The following is a 15,044-nucleotide window of genomic DNA, read 5'->3' as shown; positions in this document are numbered from 1 at the left end:
GAAATTTGATTGAGGTGTCAAAAGTTAGCAGTCAATCTCCTTCACCCTTACAGGGCACTCCAGGAACTCGGGATCATGATCCCCACCACAATTGCAACACGGTTGTCTTTCTAAATCAAATAAAAATGTCTTTGTCACATGCGCCAAATATAACAGGTGTAGACTTGACCATGAAATGCTTGCTTATGAGCCCTTCCCAACGATACAGTTACATTCTTTTTTATAAAAATAGTAACACGAGGAATAAAATACACAAGAGTGAAGCTATAACAGAGGGAACCAAATCAATGTGCAGGGGTACAATGTTTTGTTTTATTTAACCTTTATTTAACTAGGCAAGTCAGTTAAAGAACAAATTCTTCTTTACAATGATGGCCAAACCCTCCCCATTTTACTTGATATGTACATAAAGGCAGGGTAAAGTGACTAGGCATCAGACTAGATAAGATTAAGAATAAAGAACAGAGTGGCAGCCACATGTGGTGTGTGTGTGTGTGTGTGTGTGTGTGTGTGTGTGTGTGTGTGTGTGTGTGTGTGTGTGTGTGTGTGTGTGTGTGTGTGTGTGTGTGTGTGTGTGTGTGTGTGTGTGTGTGTGTGTGTGTGTGTGTGTGTGTGTGTGTGTGTGTGTGTGTGTGTGTGTGTGTGAAGACTACCTTACCTCTGTATCCCACACCTACAATTATCTGTAAGGTCCCTCAGTCGAGCAGTGAATTTCAAACACAGATTCAACCACAAAGACTAGTGAGGTTTTCAAATGTCTTGCAAAGAAGGGCACCTATTGGTAGATGGGAAAGAAAAGCAGACATTGAATATCGTTTTGTGCATGGTCAAGTTATTAATTACACTTTGGATGGTGTATCAATACACCAAGTCACTACAAAGATACAGGCATCCTTTCTAACTCAGTTGCTGGAGAGGAAGGAAACCGCTCACGGATTTCCCCATGAGGCTAATTGTGACTTTAAAACAGTTTGAGTTTAATGGCTGTGATGGGAGAAAACATTGTAGTTACTCAACAATACTAACCTAATTGACAGTGTGAAAAGAAAGAAGCATGTACAGAATAAAAATATTCCAAAACATGCATCCTGTTTGCAACAAGCAATACTGAGAAAAAAAAGTGACAATGCAATTCACTTTTTGTCCTGAATACAAAGTGTTATGTTTGGGGCAAATCCAATAGAAGACATTACTTAGTACCACTCAATATTTTCAAGTGGTGGCTGCATCATGTTATAGGTATGCTTATAATTGTAAGGACTGGGGAGTTAAGCACAGGCAAAATCTGAGTGGAAAACCTGGTTGTCTGCTTTCCACCAGACACTGAGAGATTAATATACCTTTCAGCAGGATAATAACCTAAAACACTGGAGTTGCTTACTAAGAAGACATTGAATGTTACCGAGTGGCCTGTGTAACAGGGTTAGTTATGTTTCCACATGACATGGCAGAAATATGTATTTGATGTTTAGGTATTCCTATTGGTTGGTTGAATTCACAAAACAATAAGGTGCCATTGGTCATGCTTACAGATAGGTGGAGATGGCAAACGTTAATGCTTCCCAGTCAATTGACATGCAAGCGGTAGGTCACTTTCTGAAATACTGTATTCTATTTTCATATTTACAATGTGTATGAGTTCATCATGTACATGTCCGTGTGTGTGTATATACAGTTGAAGTCGGAAGTTTACATACTTAGGTTGGAGTCATTAAAACTTGTTTTTCAACCACTCCACAAATTTCTTGTTAACAAACTATTATTTTGGCAAGTCGGTTAGGACATCTACTTTGTGCATGACAAGTCATTTTCCCAACAATTCTTTACAGAGAGATTATTTCACTTATAATTAAATCACAATTCCAGTGGTTCAGAAGTTTACATACACTAAGTTGACTGTGCCTTTAAACAGCTTGGAAAATTCAATAAAATTATGTCATGGCTTTAGAAGCTTCTGATAGGCTAATTGACATCATTTATCAGAAGCTTCGAAAGCCTCTAGCCACAAAATTAAGGAAATTAGAAGGGGGTGGAAAATGCAGAAAATGGCCTTTGCAAATAAATTCATTAAAAATCATACAATATGATTTTCTGGATTTTTTTTTCTTCTCATTGTCTGTCATAGTTGAAGTGTACCTATGATGAAAATTACAGGCCTCTCATCTTTTTAAGTGGGAGAACTGACTAAATACTTTTTTGCCCCACCGTACATGGGTTCATTGAGTGGCGCAGCGGTCTAAAGGCACTGCATCACCACAGACCTGGATTTGATCCCAGGGTGTATCACAACTTGGCCTTGATCGGGAGTCCCATAGGACGGCGTTCAATTCGTCCGGGTTAGGGGAGGGTCAAATACTTGGGTCAAATACTTTATAGGACAAACTTCGTCAGGATAGGCAACCGAAATTAATAATTATTGTATGTATGACGAATTTTGGCAAACATATTTATTTATAGACTAATACACTTGAAACAAATAGCCAAACCGTAAACTGCAGACATTATTATTATTACTATTACTGCCGCGATCAAACCGGCATAAAAAATAAATGAGTCAGCCAATAGCTTATTTTTTTGTGAACAAAATGTGCGATTCACACTCCTACCTGTGAAAGGCAGTAACACAGCGTCTTGTCTGCCGGAAAACCACACACAAAAAAAGTAAACAGTGATCAAGTACAGTTTCCAGGTTAGCGTTGTTGTTTGGGGATTTATTAACACCCTGGAACTCAATGACTCATTTAACTGCACAATATCACACACTTACCACATGTAGTATTTAATTCGCATTGGAGACAATACGTGTTCAATAGATGTTATTTAGGTAACGCTAGCTAGATACTAACGTTAGATAACTGTATGGTTTTTCACACTCAAATAGCCTCCATTATGGAGGTGCTAGCGAATGCAGCCGTGGCAGAGGTCTGTAAACTCGTAGACGACGACTATGCAGTGTTTCGTTTGGAAATAACTCAAAGTCAGAAAGAAAACAGGACATTGCGGAGGAAACTACAGCTTCTGGAACTGAAGATGGCACGGGAGCGCGTCCTAGCCAGTCGTCCCAGTAGTGTCAAGATCCTCGACCGATACAAAGGAATGGCAAGAGGTACATTTAGCAGAAGGCCAAGGCTGTAAATATATGCTTGTCGCCTCCTGCACATGTGTTCAGTTGTGTGTGAGCGGTCCAGTTGCGACATCATCGCTCAGAGAGGTCATCCCTTTGAGTCTCCATGCTGCCACCTACCTATATGTAAATCAATATCTCAGTGCATCTCTCAGGAAAGGTGGTGGTTTCGAAAGGAGTGGACATTTTGAAAGGAACCGTATAAGGAGATGTGGGGTTTTCTAAAGGTGCCACTCAATATGTCATTTGGGTTATCGGACGTTAGTCATGGTCTGCAGAGATGACAGCAAGGATTTGGAGTTAATCAAAAAAATATCTATATTGTGAGCTGTGTCTTTGAACGTTACCTACCGGTAGTCATGTTAAGTTAGGCTACATTTTTCGTAAATGTAGATAGTATCTAACGCTATCAATCAAATGTATTTATAAACCCTTCTTACATCAGCTGATATCTCAAAGTGCTGTACAGAAACCCAGCCTAAAACCCCAAATGGAAAGCAATGCAGGTGTAGAAGTACAGTGGCTAGGAAAAACTCCCTAGAACGGCCAGAGCCTATGAAGAAGCCTAGAGGAACCAGGCTATGAGGGGTGGCCAGTCCTCTTCTGGCTGTGCTGGGTAGCGATTATAATAGAACATGGTCACGATGTTCAAATGGTCATAGATGACCAGCAGGGTCAAATAATAATAATCACAGTGTTTGTCGAGGGTGGGAACAGGACCTCAGGAGTAAATGTCAGTTGGCTTTTCATAGCCGATCATCCAGAGTATCTCTACCGCTCCTGCTGTCCCTAGAGAGTTGAACACAGCAGGTCTGGGACAGGTAGCACATGCGGTGAACAGGTCAGGGTTCCATAGCCGCAGGCAGAACAGTTGAAACTGGAGCAGCAGCATGGACAGGGGACAGCAAGGAGTCATCAGGACGGGTAGTCCTGAGACATGGTCCTAGGGCTCATGTCCTCTGAGAAAGAAAGGAAGAGAGAGCATACTTAAATTTACACATGACACCGGATAAGACAGGAGAAATACTCCAGATATAACAGACACCCTAGCCCCAGACACAAACTACTATAGCATAAATACTGGAGGTTGAGACAGGAGGGGTCAGGAGACACTGTGGCCCCATCCGATGATACCCCCGGACAGGGCCAAACAGGGAGGATATAACCCCACCCACTTTGCCAAAGCACAGCCCCCACACCACTAGAGGGATATCTTCAACCACCAACTTACCATCCTGAGACAAGGCCGAGTATAGCCCACAAAGATCTCCGCCAAGGGGGGGTGCCAACCCGTACAGTAAGACAACATCAGTGACTCAACCCACTCAAGTGACACACCCCTCCTAGGCACCAGTAAGCCAGTGACTCAGCCCCTGTAATAGGGTTAGAGGCAGAGAATCCCAGTGGAGAGAGGGGAACCGGCCAGGTAGAGACAGCAAGGGCGGTTCGTTCCTCCAGTTCCTTTCCGTTCACCTTCACACTCCTGGGACAGACTAACTCAATCATGGGACCTACTGAAGAGACAAGTCTTCAATAAAGACTTTAAGGTTGAGACAGAATCTGCGTCTCTCACATGGGTAGGCAGACCATTCCATAAATATTGAGCTCTATAGGAGAAAGCCCTGCTTCCAGCTGTTAGCTTGGAAATTCTAGGGACAGTAAGGAGGCCTGCATCTTGTGACCGTAGCGTACGTGTAGGTATGTACGGCAGGACCAAATCGGAAAGATAGGTAGGAGCAAGCCCATATAATGCTTTGTAGGTTAGCAGTAAAACCTTGAAATCAGCCCTTGCCTTAACAGGAAGCCAGTGTAGAGAGGCTAGCACTGGAGTAATATGATTTTCTTTAAATGGTTTGCTACCTTAACTTATAAAGAATGCATTAATTTTACAATGCATTTTTTATTATTGAATATTGTGTTACCTTACATCCTTGCCAATTCTAGGCAGTATCAATAGTGTACAATATAGCATTGATAGTAGCTAACCTAACCACCTCTCTTCCCCCAATCACTCTCAGGTGAAGGAAATCTCACTGGAGGCCACAGAAGCTTTGTGAAGCCAGCGGGACACAATACATGGAGCGATGACCAACCAATCACTGTTGATGAGGGGAGTAGAACCTCAATCCAGCACGTTATCATGATAGAAGTTAGTGTAACAGTATTACATCAAAATTACAGTACATCAAATGTGGCCAGTTTATTTCAGAAAGGCTCCACTCAGCTATTCACTTCCTTACATGTAACATCCTCATTTATCTGCCAGAGGAGCTTGTGAGACTTCCTTACTACATTGTTATATCCAATTCAACTCATGTACCGGTAATAACCTCCTTTCTTCTTGTGTCAGTCTGCAGATACAGAGGCTGCAGGTCCTGGAGGATTGTCTCTGGTCAAGCTTGAGAGTTCTGAAGGAGAGGAGGACCCACGGCACAGCAGAGACATTCCTACTGGAGCAGCTGGCACGCCCCCTGTAGCCATGGAGGACCCCGCCACCCTCCCAGTGCAGCCCAGGACCCGATGCAGAATCACGGAGGTCAGTGGAACGCCGAACGCCGTCCTCAAGTCAGAGACCGACACCGAGACTTTAACGGGGCTGGGACAACTTGACTCTCCTCCTGCTCGCTCAGAGTATTTACTTTATGGTAACATGAGCCTGAGGACGGTTCTGCCCCTCCAGGACTCATGTGACGTGTTACAGACTCAGAATGACCAGTCCTGTTCATATGTTACGGAGACAGAGATGATACCTGGTGACATGCCATTGGTTTTGGATACACATACTAATCCAATGAGAGGGGACTGGAACCGGTACAGTAGTAGTGTATACTCTGAAGGGTGCCTAGATAAGAAAGGGGAGGATCTGGTCATAGATGAGGTCACTGTGAAAGTGGAGGGTGACCCTCCTCTGACATGGAATGCAGACCAGACTCACTTAGAAGAAGGTCACTCGCAGGGCAACACCAGTGACTTCTTAGACTACAGGGAAAGCTTACAGACAAATCGAAATGTTGCGACCCACTCCCCTTTACACCCAGTGTCCACATCGATGGCACCTTTCGATTCACATGGCCACGTCCTTTTCGATCAGGAATTGAACTCAAACGACAGGGCTAGAGCGCAGGCTCAGGAAGGGGAAGCAACATCAGACAATAGTAAAGAGGAACGGTTCTTCTGCATGTTCTGTAACAAAGGCTTCAGCTGCCCCCAAAAGGTGGAGATCCACAAGAGGGTCCATACAGGGGAGAAATCCTTCAGCTGTACCCAGTGTCACATGCACTTCGCCAAGGCTGGCAACCTGAAGAGGCACCATATGGTCCACACAGGGGAGAAACCTTTTAGCTGTAGCCAGTGTCACATGCGCTTCGCCCAGGCTGGTGACCTGAAGAGACACCAGCGTGTCCACACAGGGGAGAAACCCTTCAGCTGTAGCCAGTGTCACATGCGTTTCACCCAGACCGGTGACCTGAAGAGGCACCAGAGGGTCCACATGGGAGAGAGGCCGTTTGCCAGTACGCACTGTGGGAAGAGGTCCTCAGAGAGGAGCTACCTCAGGATGCACCAGCAGATAAACCATTCCACTCTAACATAGAAAGTAACCATTCCACGCGATAGCTTCTGACATTTAGATCAAACCCTGATTTAAAGACAAGTATACATTTTCATTCTTGTAAGCAGAATATATCCACATATGCATTTAGAATAACAGATTTCAATGTTGAATATTCCTGGGTAAAATATTGCATCCAGACATTGTGTGGAACACCTTCCTAATATTGAGGTGTCGAAAGCGTTCCACCGCATGCTGGCCAATGTTGACTTGCTTACCACAGTTGTGTCAAGTTGGCTGGATGTCCTTTGGGTGTTGGACCATTCTTGACACACATGTAAATTGTTGAGTGAGAAAACCCAGCAATGTTGCAGTTTTTGACACACGGTGTGCCTTGCACCTACTACCATACCCCGTTCAAAGGCACTTAAAAGTGTTTTGTCTTGCCCATTCACCCTCTAAATGGCACACATACACAATCCATGTCTCAGTTGTCTCGAGGCTTAAAAATCATTCTTTAACCTGTCTCCTCCCCTTTTTCTACCCTGATTTTTAAGTAGATTTAACAAGTCTAATCTAATCTAATATGCCATTTAGCAGACGCTTTTATCCAAAGCGACTTACAGTGACATCAATAAGGGATCTTAGCTTTCACCTGAATTCACCTGGTCAGTCGGTCATGGAAAGTACACTAATGTTTTGTACACAGTGTATATCCACCATGATGGGCTTCACAGCAACAGTAATCATGTCTAGACAGGAGAGATGCTTGTTCACTTTAGAACTTCAGTTGATTGCTATAGCGCCCTCTTGAGCCAATCAGTGTAATTTTGTAAATGCCAGGGCCCGGTTTCCCAAAATGGTTCTGAAGATGACAAGGAAGAGAGTGGAGAAGAGAAAGATGCCCGTCACCTTTATTAATTCAGCCACTTACTTAGATAATTAGCAAGTTACAAATTGTGTTGCTGCATTTTGTAAACACAGATGTAAACGCAGATCTAAAATGCTTATTGTAATCTCTGTCAAATGCAAGATTGACTTTAAGCAAAACATTAGGAAATGTCGCTGGCTACATTCTTTCTGTGATAAACATTAGAAAGACTATGGCCATACATCGCTTTTGCAAAAAAAATACCTTGCTTTTTCATTCTAAGTTCATTTATTTGTGTGGCTGCCAGTCAAATAGCTTTACACTTCTGTTGTTATCTGATGAAAATGAAGCTATTTTCTCCCGAATGTATTTATTGTTCAGGAAAACTATAGTTGCACATCCCTGATCACTCTATTGAAGCCAAAAAACACTGACTTTCAATATAAAACGCGACCCCTGTCTACACAGCTGGACTCACCTTCTCCCGCTTTCTCCCGTTGTGCTATTTGCAAACCAACTGTTTTGGGGAACTGCGGTAAGCTTCATAATGTAAAATGATGTCTAATGAAAAACGCTATATGCTTTATCTCCTGACGTATTGCACAAGTTGACTGCAGGTACATGCTTAATAGGATCAGACCCGTTTTTTAAATTTTAGCCTAAAATGAGATACCCAAATCTAACTGCCTGTTCAGGACCTGAAGCAAGGATATGCATAGTCTTGATACCATTTAAAAAGAAAGACTTTGACGTTTGAGGAAATGTGAAATTAATGTAGGAGAATATAACACATTAGATCTGGTAAAAGATCATATAAACAAACAAAAACATGTTCCATCATATTTTTGGGAATGCAAGAGTTGTTGAGTTAGGATCCTGTGTAATTTAGATGTTGTCCACAAGATGGCAGCAGTGTGTGCAAAAGCTTCAGACTGGGGGGGTGAAGCCAGAGACAGCAGTGGGGTCAAACTGTAGAACACAGTTTCTACATTTGAGTATAGACATGTTTTTTTTCTAACAAAACTACACTACACTTTATCTCTGGAACCCTCAGGATGACAAATCAGATCAAGTTTACTGAATGTAAGTACATTTTTTTTTTTTTTACTTTCGAGGTGAATGTATCAAACCATTTGCCGTGATGTGTTTTGTTGTGTATTTCTGTAATAGCTACTGTAAATTGGACACTGCAGTAAGATTAACAAGAATTTAAGCTTGCCCATATAAGACATGTCCCGGAAAGTTGGCTGTTGTATACAATGTTTTCTAGTCACATTATCGCATATATTGAGCAACAACCGTCCCGGTTTAGGGACACCGATCCCATAGAGGTTTAAGTAGCTACAAATATAAAAATGTATTTAAAAACTGCAAATAAATAGTTAATACGGTATTGGTAAACCATTCTGTGGCTGTTTACAAATACCCCAGTATAAACGGTTGACCTCCCAAGCCTAGTTCTTAAATGTTTCTACACTCGGTGTATAAGGCATATACTGTAAAACGCCAAAAAGGTCTGTTATGTATTGTGTTTGTACTGTGTAAGCTATAATGATGTTCACAAATGCCTATTTCATTACCTCCATTCAGTACTTAATTTTTTTTCAAGACAGGATGCATCAGAATATGAATGCAGATTTGTAGTTTTTAATTTTTTTCACCTTTATTTAACCAGGTAGGCAAGTTGAGAACAAGTTCTCATTTACAATTGTGACCTGTCCAAGATAAGGAAAGCAGTTCGACACACAACACAGTTATACATGGAGTAAAACAAACATACAGTCAATAATACAGTAGAAAAATAAGTCGATATACAATGTGAGCAAATGAGGTGAGTTAAAGGAGGTAAGGGCAAAAAAAGGCCATGGTGGCGAAGTAAATACAATATAGCAAGTAAAACAGTGGAATGGTAGATTTGCAGTGGAAGAATGTGAAAAGTAGAGAGAAATAATGTGGTGCAAATGAGCAAAATAAATAAATACAGTAGGGGGAGAGGTAGTTGTTTGGGCTAAATTATAGATGGGCTATGTACAGGTGCAGTAATCTGTGAGCTGCTCTGACAGCTGGTGCTTAAAGCTAGTGAGGGAGATAAGTGTTTCCAGTTTCATAGATTTTTGTAGCTCGTTCCAGTCATTGGCAGCAGAGAACTGGAAGGAGAGGCGGCCAAAGGGAGAATTGGTTTTGAGGGTGACCAGAGAGATATACGTGCTGGAGCGCATGCTACAGGTGGGTGCTGCTATGGTGACCAGCAAGCTGAGATAAGGGGGGGCTTTACCTAGTAGGTTCTTGTAGATGACGTAGAGCCAGTGGGTTTGGCGACGAGTATGCAACGAGAGCGTACAGGTCGCAGTGGTGGGTAGTATATGGGGCTTTGGTTACAAAACAGATTGCACTGTGATAGACTGAATCCATATAGATTCAGTAGGGTATTGTGATAAACTGAGTAGGGTATTGGAGGCTATTTTGTAAATGACATCGCCGAATTAGAGGATCGGTAGGATGGTCAGTTTTAAAAGGGTATGTTTGGCAGCATGAGTGAAGGATGCTTTGTTTGCGAAATAGGAAGCCAATTCTAGATTTAACTTTGGATTGGAGATGTTTGATGTGAGTCTGGAAGGAGAGTTTACAGTCTAACCAGACACCTATATATTTGTAGTTGTCCACATATTCTAAGTCAGAACCGTCCAGAGTAGTGATGTTGGACGGGCGGGCAGGCAGGTGCAGGCAGCGATTGGTTGAAGAGCATGCATTTAGTTTGACTTGTATTTAAGAGCCATTTGAGGCCACGGAAGGAGAGTTGTATGGCATTGAAGCTCGTCTGGAGGGTTGTTAACACAATGTCCAAAGAAGGGCCAGATGTATACAGAAGGGTGTCGCCTGTGTAGAGGTGGATCAGAGAATCACCAGCAGCAAGAGCGACATCATTAATGTGTACAGAGAAAAGAGTCAGCCTGAGAATTGAACTCTGTGGCACCCCCATAGAGACTGCCATAGGTCCGGACAACAGGCTCTCCGATTTGACACACTGAACTCTCCAGGCGAGGCAGTCATTTGCGAAACCAAGGCTATTGAGTCTGCCGATAAGAATGCGTTGATTGACAGAGTCGAAAGCCTTGGCCAGGTCGATGAAGATGGCTGCACAGTACAGACTTTTATCAATGGCGGTTATGATATCTTTTAGGACCTTGAGCGTGGCTGAGGTGCACCCATGACCAGCCTGGAAACAAGATTGCATAGTGGAGAAGGTATGATAGGATTCAAAATGGTTGGTGATCTGTTTATTAACTTGGCTTTCAAAGATTTTAGAAAGGCAGGGCAGGATGGATATAGGTCTATAACAGTTTGGGTCTAGAGTGTCTCCCCCTTTGAAAAGGGGGATGACTGCGGCAGATTTCCAATTTTTGGGGATCTCAGACGATACGAAAGAGAGGTTGAACAGGCTAGTAAATGGGGTTGAAACAATTGTGGCGGATCATTTTAGAAAGATAGGGTCCAGAACGTCTAGCCCAGCTGATTTGTAGGGGTCCAGATTTTGCATCTCTTTCAGAACATCAGCTATCTGGATTTGGGTGAAGGAGAAATGGGGGAGGCTTGGGCAAGTTGCTGTGGGGGGTGCAGAGCTGTTGGCCGCGTTAGGGGTAGCTAGGTGGAAAGCATGGCCAGCCGTGGAAAAATGTTTCTTGAAATTCTCAATTATCGTAGATTTATCGGTGGTGACAGTGTTTCCTAGCCTCAGTGCAGTGGGAAGCTGGGAGGTGCTCTTATTGTCCATGGACTTTAGTGTCCCAGAACGTTTTGGAGTTACATCCTGCTACAGGATGCAAATTTCTGTTTGAAAAAGCTAGCCTTTGCTTTCCTTACTGCCTGTGTATATTGGTTCCTAACTTCCCTGAAAAGTTGCATATCGCGGGGGCTAGTCGATGCTAATGCAGTACATCACAAGATGTTTTTGTGCTGGTCAAAGGCAGTCAAGTCTGGAGTGAACCAAGGGTTATATCTGTTCTTAGTTCTCCATTTTTTTGAATGGGGCATGCTTATTTAAGATGATGAGGAAAACACTTTTAAAGAGCAACCAGACATCCTCTACTGACGGAATGAGGTCAATATCCTTCCAGGATACTCGGGCCAGGTCGATTAGAAAGGCCTGCTCGATGAAGTGTTTTAGGGAGCGTTTGACAGTGATGAGGGGTGGTCGTTTGACCGCGGACAAATTATGGACGCAGGCAGTGATCATTGAGATCCTGGTTGAAGATAGCAGAGATGTATTTAGAGAGCAGGTTGGTCATGAGGATGAGCAGGATGATCTCTGTGAGGGTGCCCATGTTTACGGATTTAGGGTTGTACCTGGTAGGTTCCTTGATAATTTGTGAGATTGAGGGCATCTAGTTTAGAATGTAGGATGGCCGGGGTGTTGAGCATATTGTCTTGATTGTCCTTCGAGATATGATTTCTCTGCCGTTGTTATCATGGATTCAAATCAAAATCAAATCAAATCAAATCAAATTTTATTTGTCACATACACATGGTTAGCAGATGTTAAATGCGAGTGTAGTGAAATGCTTGTGCTTCTAGTTCCGACAATGCAGTGATAACCAACAAGTAATCTAACTAACAATTCCAAAACTACTGTCTTATACACAGTGTAAGGGGATAAGGAACATGTACATAAGGATATATGAATGAGTGATGGTACAGAGCAGCATACAGTAGATGGTATCGAGTACAGTATATACATATGAGATGAGTGTGTAGACAAAGTAAACAAAGTGGCATAGTTAAAGTGGCTAGTGATACATGTGTTACATAAGGATGCAGTCGATGATGTAGAGTACAGTATATACATATGCATATGAGATGAATAATGTAGGGTAAGTAACATTTATATAAGGTAGCATTGTTTAAAGTGGCTAGTGATATATTTACATCATTTCCCATCAATTCCCATTATTAAAATGGCTGGAGTTGGGTCAGTGTCAATGACAGTGTGTTGGCAGCAGCCACTCAATGTTAGTGGTGGCTGTTTAACAGTCTGATGTCCTTGAGATAGAAGCTGTTTTTCAGTCTCTCGGTCCCAGCTTTGATGCACCTGTACTGACCTCGCCTTCTGGATGATAGCGGGGTGAACAGGCAGTGGTTCGGTGGTTGATGTCCTTGATGATCTTTATGGCCTTCCTGTAACAACGGGTGGTGTAGGTGTCCTGGAGGGCAGGTAGTTTGCCCCGGTGATGCGTTGTGCAGTCCTCACTACCCTCTGGAGAGCCTTACGGTTGAGGGCGGAGCAGTTGCCGTACCAGGCGGTGATACAGCCCGCCAGGATGCTCTCGATTGTGCATCTGTAGAAGTTTGTGAGTGTTTTTGGTGACAAGCCGAATTTCTTCAGCCTCCTGAGGTTGAATAGGCGCTGCTGCGCCTTCTTCACGACGCTGTCAGTGTGAGTGGACCAATTCAGTTTGTCTGTGATGTGTATGCCGAGGAACTTAAAACTAGCTACCCTCTCCACTACTGTTCCATCGGTGTGGATAGGGGGGTGTTCCCTCTGCTGTTTCCTGAAGTCCGCAATCATCTCCTTAGTTTTGTTGACGTTGAGTGTGAGGTTATTTTCCTGACACCACACTCCGAGGGCCCTCACCTCCTCCCTGTAGGCCGTCTCGTCGTTGTTGGTAATCAAGCCTACCACTGTTGTGTCGTCCGCAAACTTGATGATTGAGTTGGAGGCGTGCGTGGCCACGCAGTCGTGGGTGAACAGGGAGTACAGGAGAGGGCTCAGAACGCACCCTTGTGGGGCCCCCGTGTTGAGGATCAGCGGGGAGGAGATGTTGTTGCCTACCCTCACCACCTGGGGGCGGCCCGTCAGGAAGTCCAGTACCCAGTTGCACAGGGCGGGGTCGAGACCCAGGGTCTCGAGCTTGATGACGAGCTTGGAGGGTACTATGGTGTTGAATGCCGAGCTGTAGTCGATGAACAGCATTCTCACATAGGTATTCCTCTTGTCCAGGTGGGTTAGGGCAGTGTGCAGTGTGGTTGAGATTGCATCGTCTGTGGACCTATTTGGGCGGTAAGCAAATTGGAGTGGGTCTAGGGTGTCAGGTAGGGTGGAGGTGATATGGTCCTTGACTAGTCTCTCAAAGCACTTCATGATGATGGAAGTGAGTGCTACGGGGCGGTAGTCGTTTAGCTCAGTTACCTTAGCTTTCTTGGGAACAGGAACAATGGTGGCCCTCTTGAAGCATGTGGGAACAGCAGACTGGTATAGGGATTGATTGAATATGTCCGTAAACACACCGGCCAGCTGGTCTGCGCATGCTCTAAGGGCGCGGCTGGGGATGCCGTCTGGGCCTGCAGCCTTGCGAGGGTTAACACGTTTAAACGTCTTACTCACCTCGGCTGCAGTGAAGGAGAGACCGCATGTTTCCGTTGCAGGCCGACATACAGAACTGATGTCCTCTCCCAATGAACTACAGATTGCTTTCATCTTTCTGTTCTCCTGTTTAAATGCCTAGGGAATGGTTTCATAGAAGGTCTAGGCGGCAGGTAGCCTAGTGGTTAGAGTGTTGGACTAGTATCAGAAAGGTTGCAAGATCAAATCCCCAAGCTGACAAGGTAAAAATCTGTCATTCTGCCCCTGAACAATGCAGTTAACCCACTGTTCCTAGGCCGTCATTGAAAATAAGAATTTGTTCTTTGTTCCTAGTTAAATAAAGGCAAAATAAAAAGGCCTGCCTCAGTTACCTCCATGGTTACCCCACCAATACAGGCAAGGTCAGGGTGGGTGTTCACCACAAGAGGTACCTAGCCTATAACACAGCACACAATCCCAACAACACCCAAACAATGGCTAGAGGTAGCTGAAAGACTTGCTTCTATTTCTTAAAGTAGGGGTCGCAACATAAATGTATAATTATTTAATTAACTACTGGAATTTATTTGGACAAGTGCAACTGCGCTTTCTACTTAGCAGCGATCTCTCAGTTTGGTAGCTGCGCGAGTATGAGAGGTAGAGGGAGATGCCCGTGTGCTTCACAGTTTACCGATCTTTTTTTCTGCAGTTTTGTTGAAGATCACTCCGCGACCCACACGCTGCAGCGCTGTCGTTCAAGCCACTGACTTGTTATTCCCAGTCGCCATCACTCACCGCTGTCATGAAATGGACTCATGCTGGAACTCACAAGTTCTGACTGAGCTCAATCGTCATGAAACGCAAATACAGTAATTACTTTTTGTCTCTTTCACACAAACTTTGAGAAACAACGAGGAGCGCCCACAATATGTTTTGTGTGGGGAAGTGCATAGTAATGAGTTTCTCAAAATGAACAAATTAATAGATTGACACGTACTGAACAAACATCCAGGCACAACATGACGGTAAACCCAGGGAGTTCTTTCAGAACAGGGCAGAATGCTTCAGGAAACAGTGCTTCGAAAGTGGAAAAGTAAGTCAACTAGCAAGGCATTGTTGTCATTTCATTTATGCATAAATAAGGGAGTACTCTCTCTCATAG

The 15,044-nt window shown here is 43.7% G+C and overlaps 3 protein-coding genes across 3 annotated transcripts in view; all 3 read left to right on the top strand.

The window, feature by feature from the left end:
• The window catches only part of LOC124012438 (zinc finger protein 606-like), a 1,040,669-nt gene that overhangs the window by 922,005 nt on the left and 103,620 nt on the right, over positions 1–15,044 (top strand). The gene's annotated exons all lie outside the window — the stretch shown is intronic.
• LOC124012437 overlaps positions 1–15,044 on the top strand; it is a 971,157-nt gene that overhangs the window by 888,669 nt on the left and 67,444 nt on the right. The gene's annotated exons all lie outside the window — the stretch shown is intronic.
• Positions 1,906–7,157, top strand: LOC124012465 (gastrula zinc finger protein XlCGF53.1-like). The gene is made up of 3 exons (XM_046326103.1): positions 1,906–3,106; positions 5,143–5,273; positions 5,475–7,157. The coding sequence occupies exons 1-3, from the start codon at positions 2,860–2,862 to the stop codon at positions 6,714–6,716; spliced, it is 1,620 nt and encodes a 539-aa protein (XP_046182059.1). The 5' UTR covers positions 1,906–2,859; the 3' UTR covers positions 6,717–7,157.

The sequence above is a fragment of the Oncorhynchus gorbuscha genome, linkage group LG24, assembly GCF_021184085.1.
Source record: "Oncorhynchus gorbuscha isolate QuinsamMale2020 ecotype Even-year linkage group LG24, OgorEven_v1.0, whole genome shotgun sequence".
NCBI classification, from domain to species: Eukaryota; Metazoa; Chordata; class Actinopteri; order Salmoniformes; family Salmonidae; genus Oncorhynchus; species Oncorhynchus gorbuscha.
The sequence above is the reverse complement of the archived record's forward strand: the minus strand, read 5'-3'. Positions and strand labels throughout refer to the sequence as shown.

Bases quoted from the DNA above. Each gene is read 5' to 3' on its own strand.
- LOC124012465 (XM_046326103.1), top strand. From the start codon at position 2,860: ATGGTTTTTCACACTCAAATAGCCTCCATTATGGAGGTGCTAGCGAAT. The intron at 3,107-5,142 runs GTACATTTAGCA...AATCACTCTCAG, and splicing joins ATACAAAGGAATGGCAAGAG to GTGAAGGAAATCTCACTGGA. The intron at 5,274-5,474 runs GTTAGTGTAACA...TTCTTGTGTCAG, and splicing joins AGCACGTTATCATGATAGAA to TCTGCAGATACAGAGGCTGC.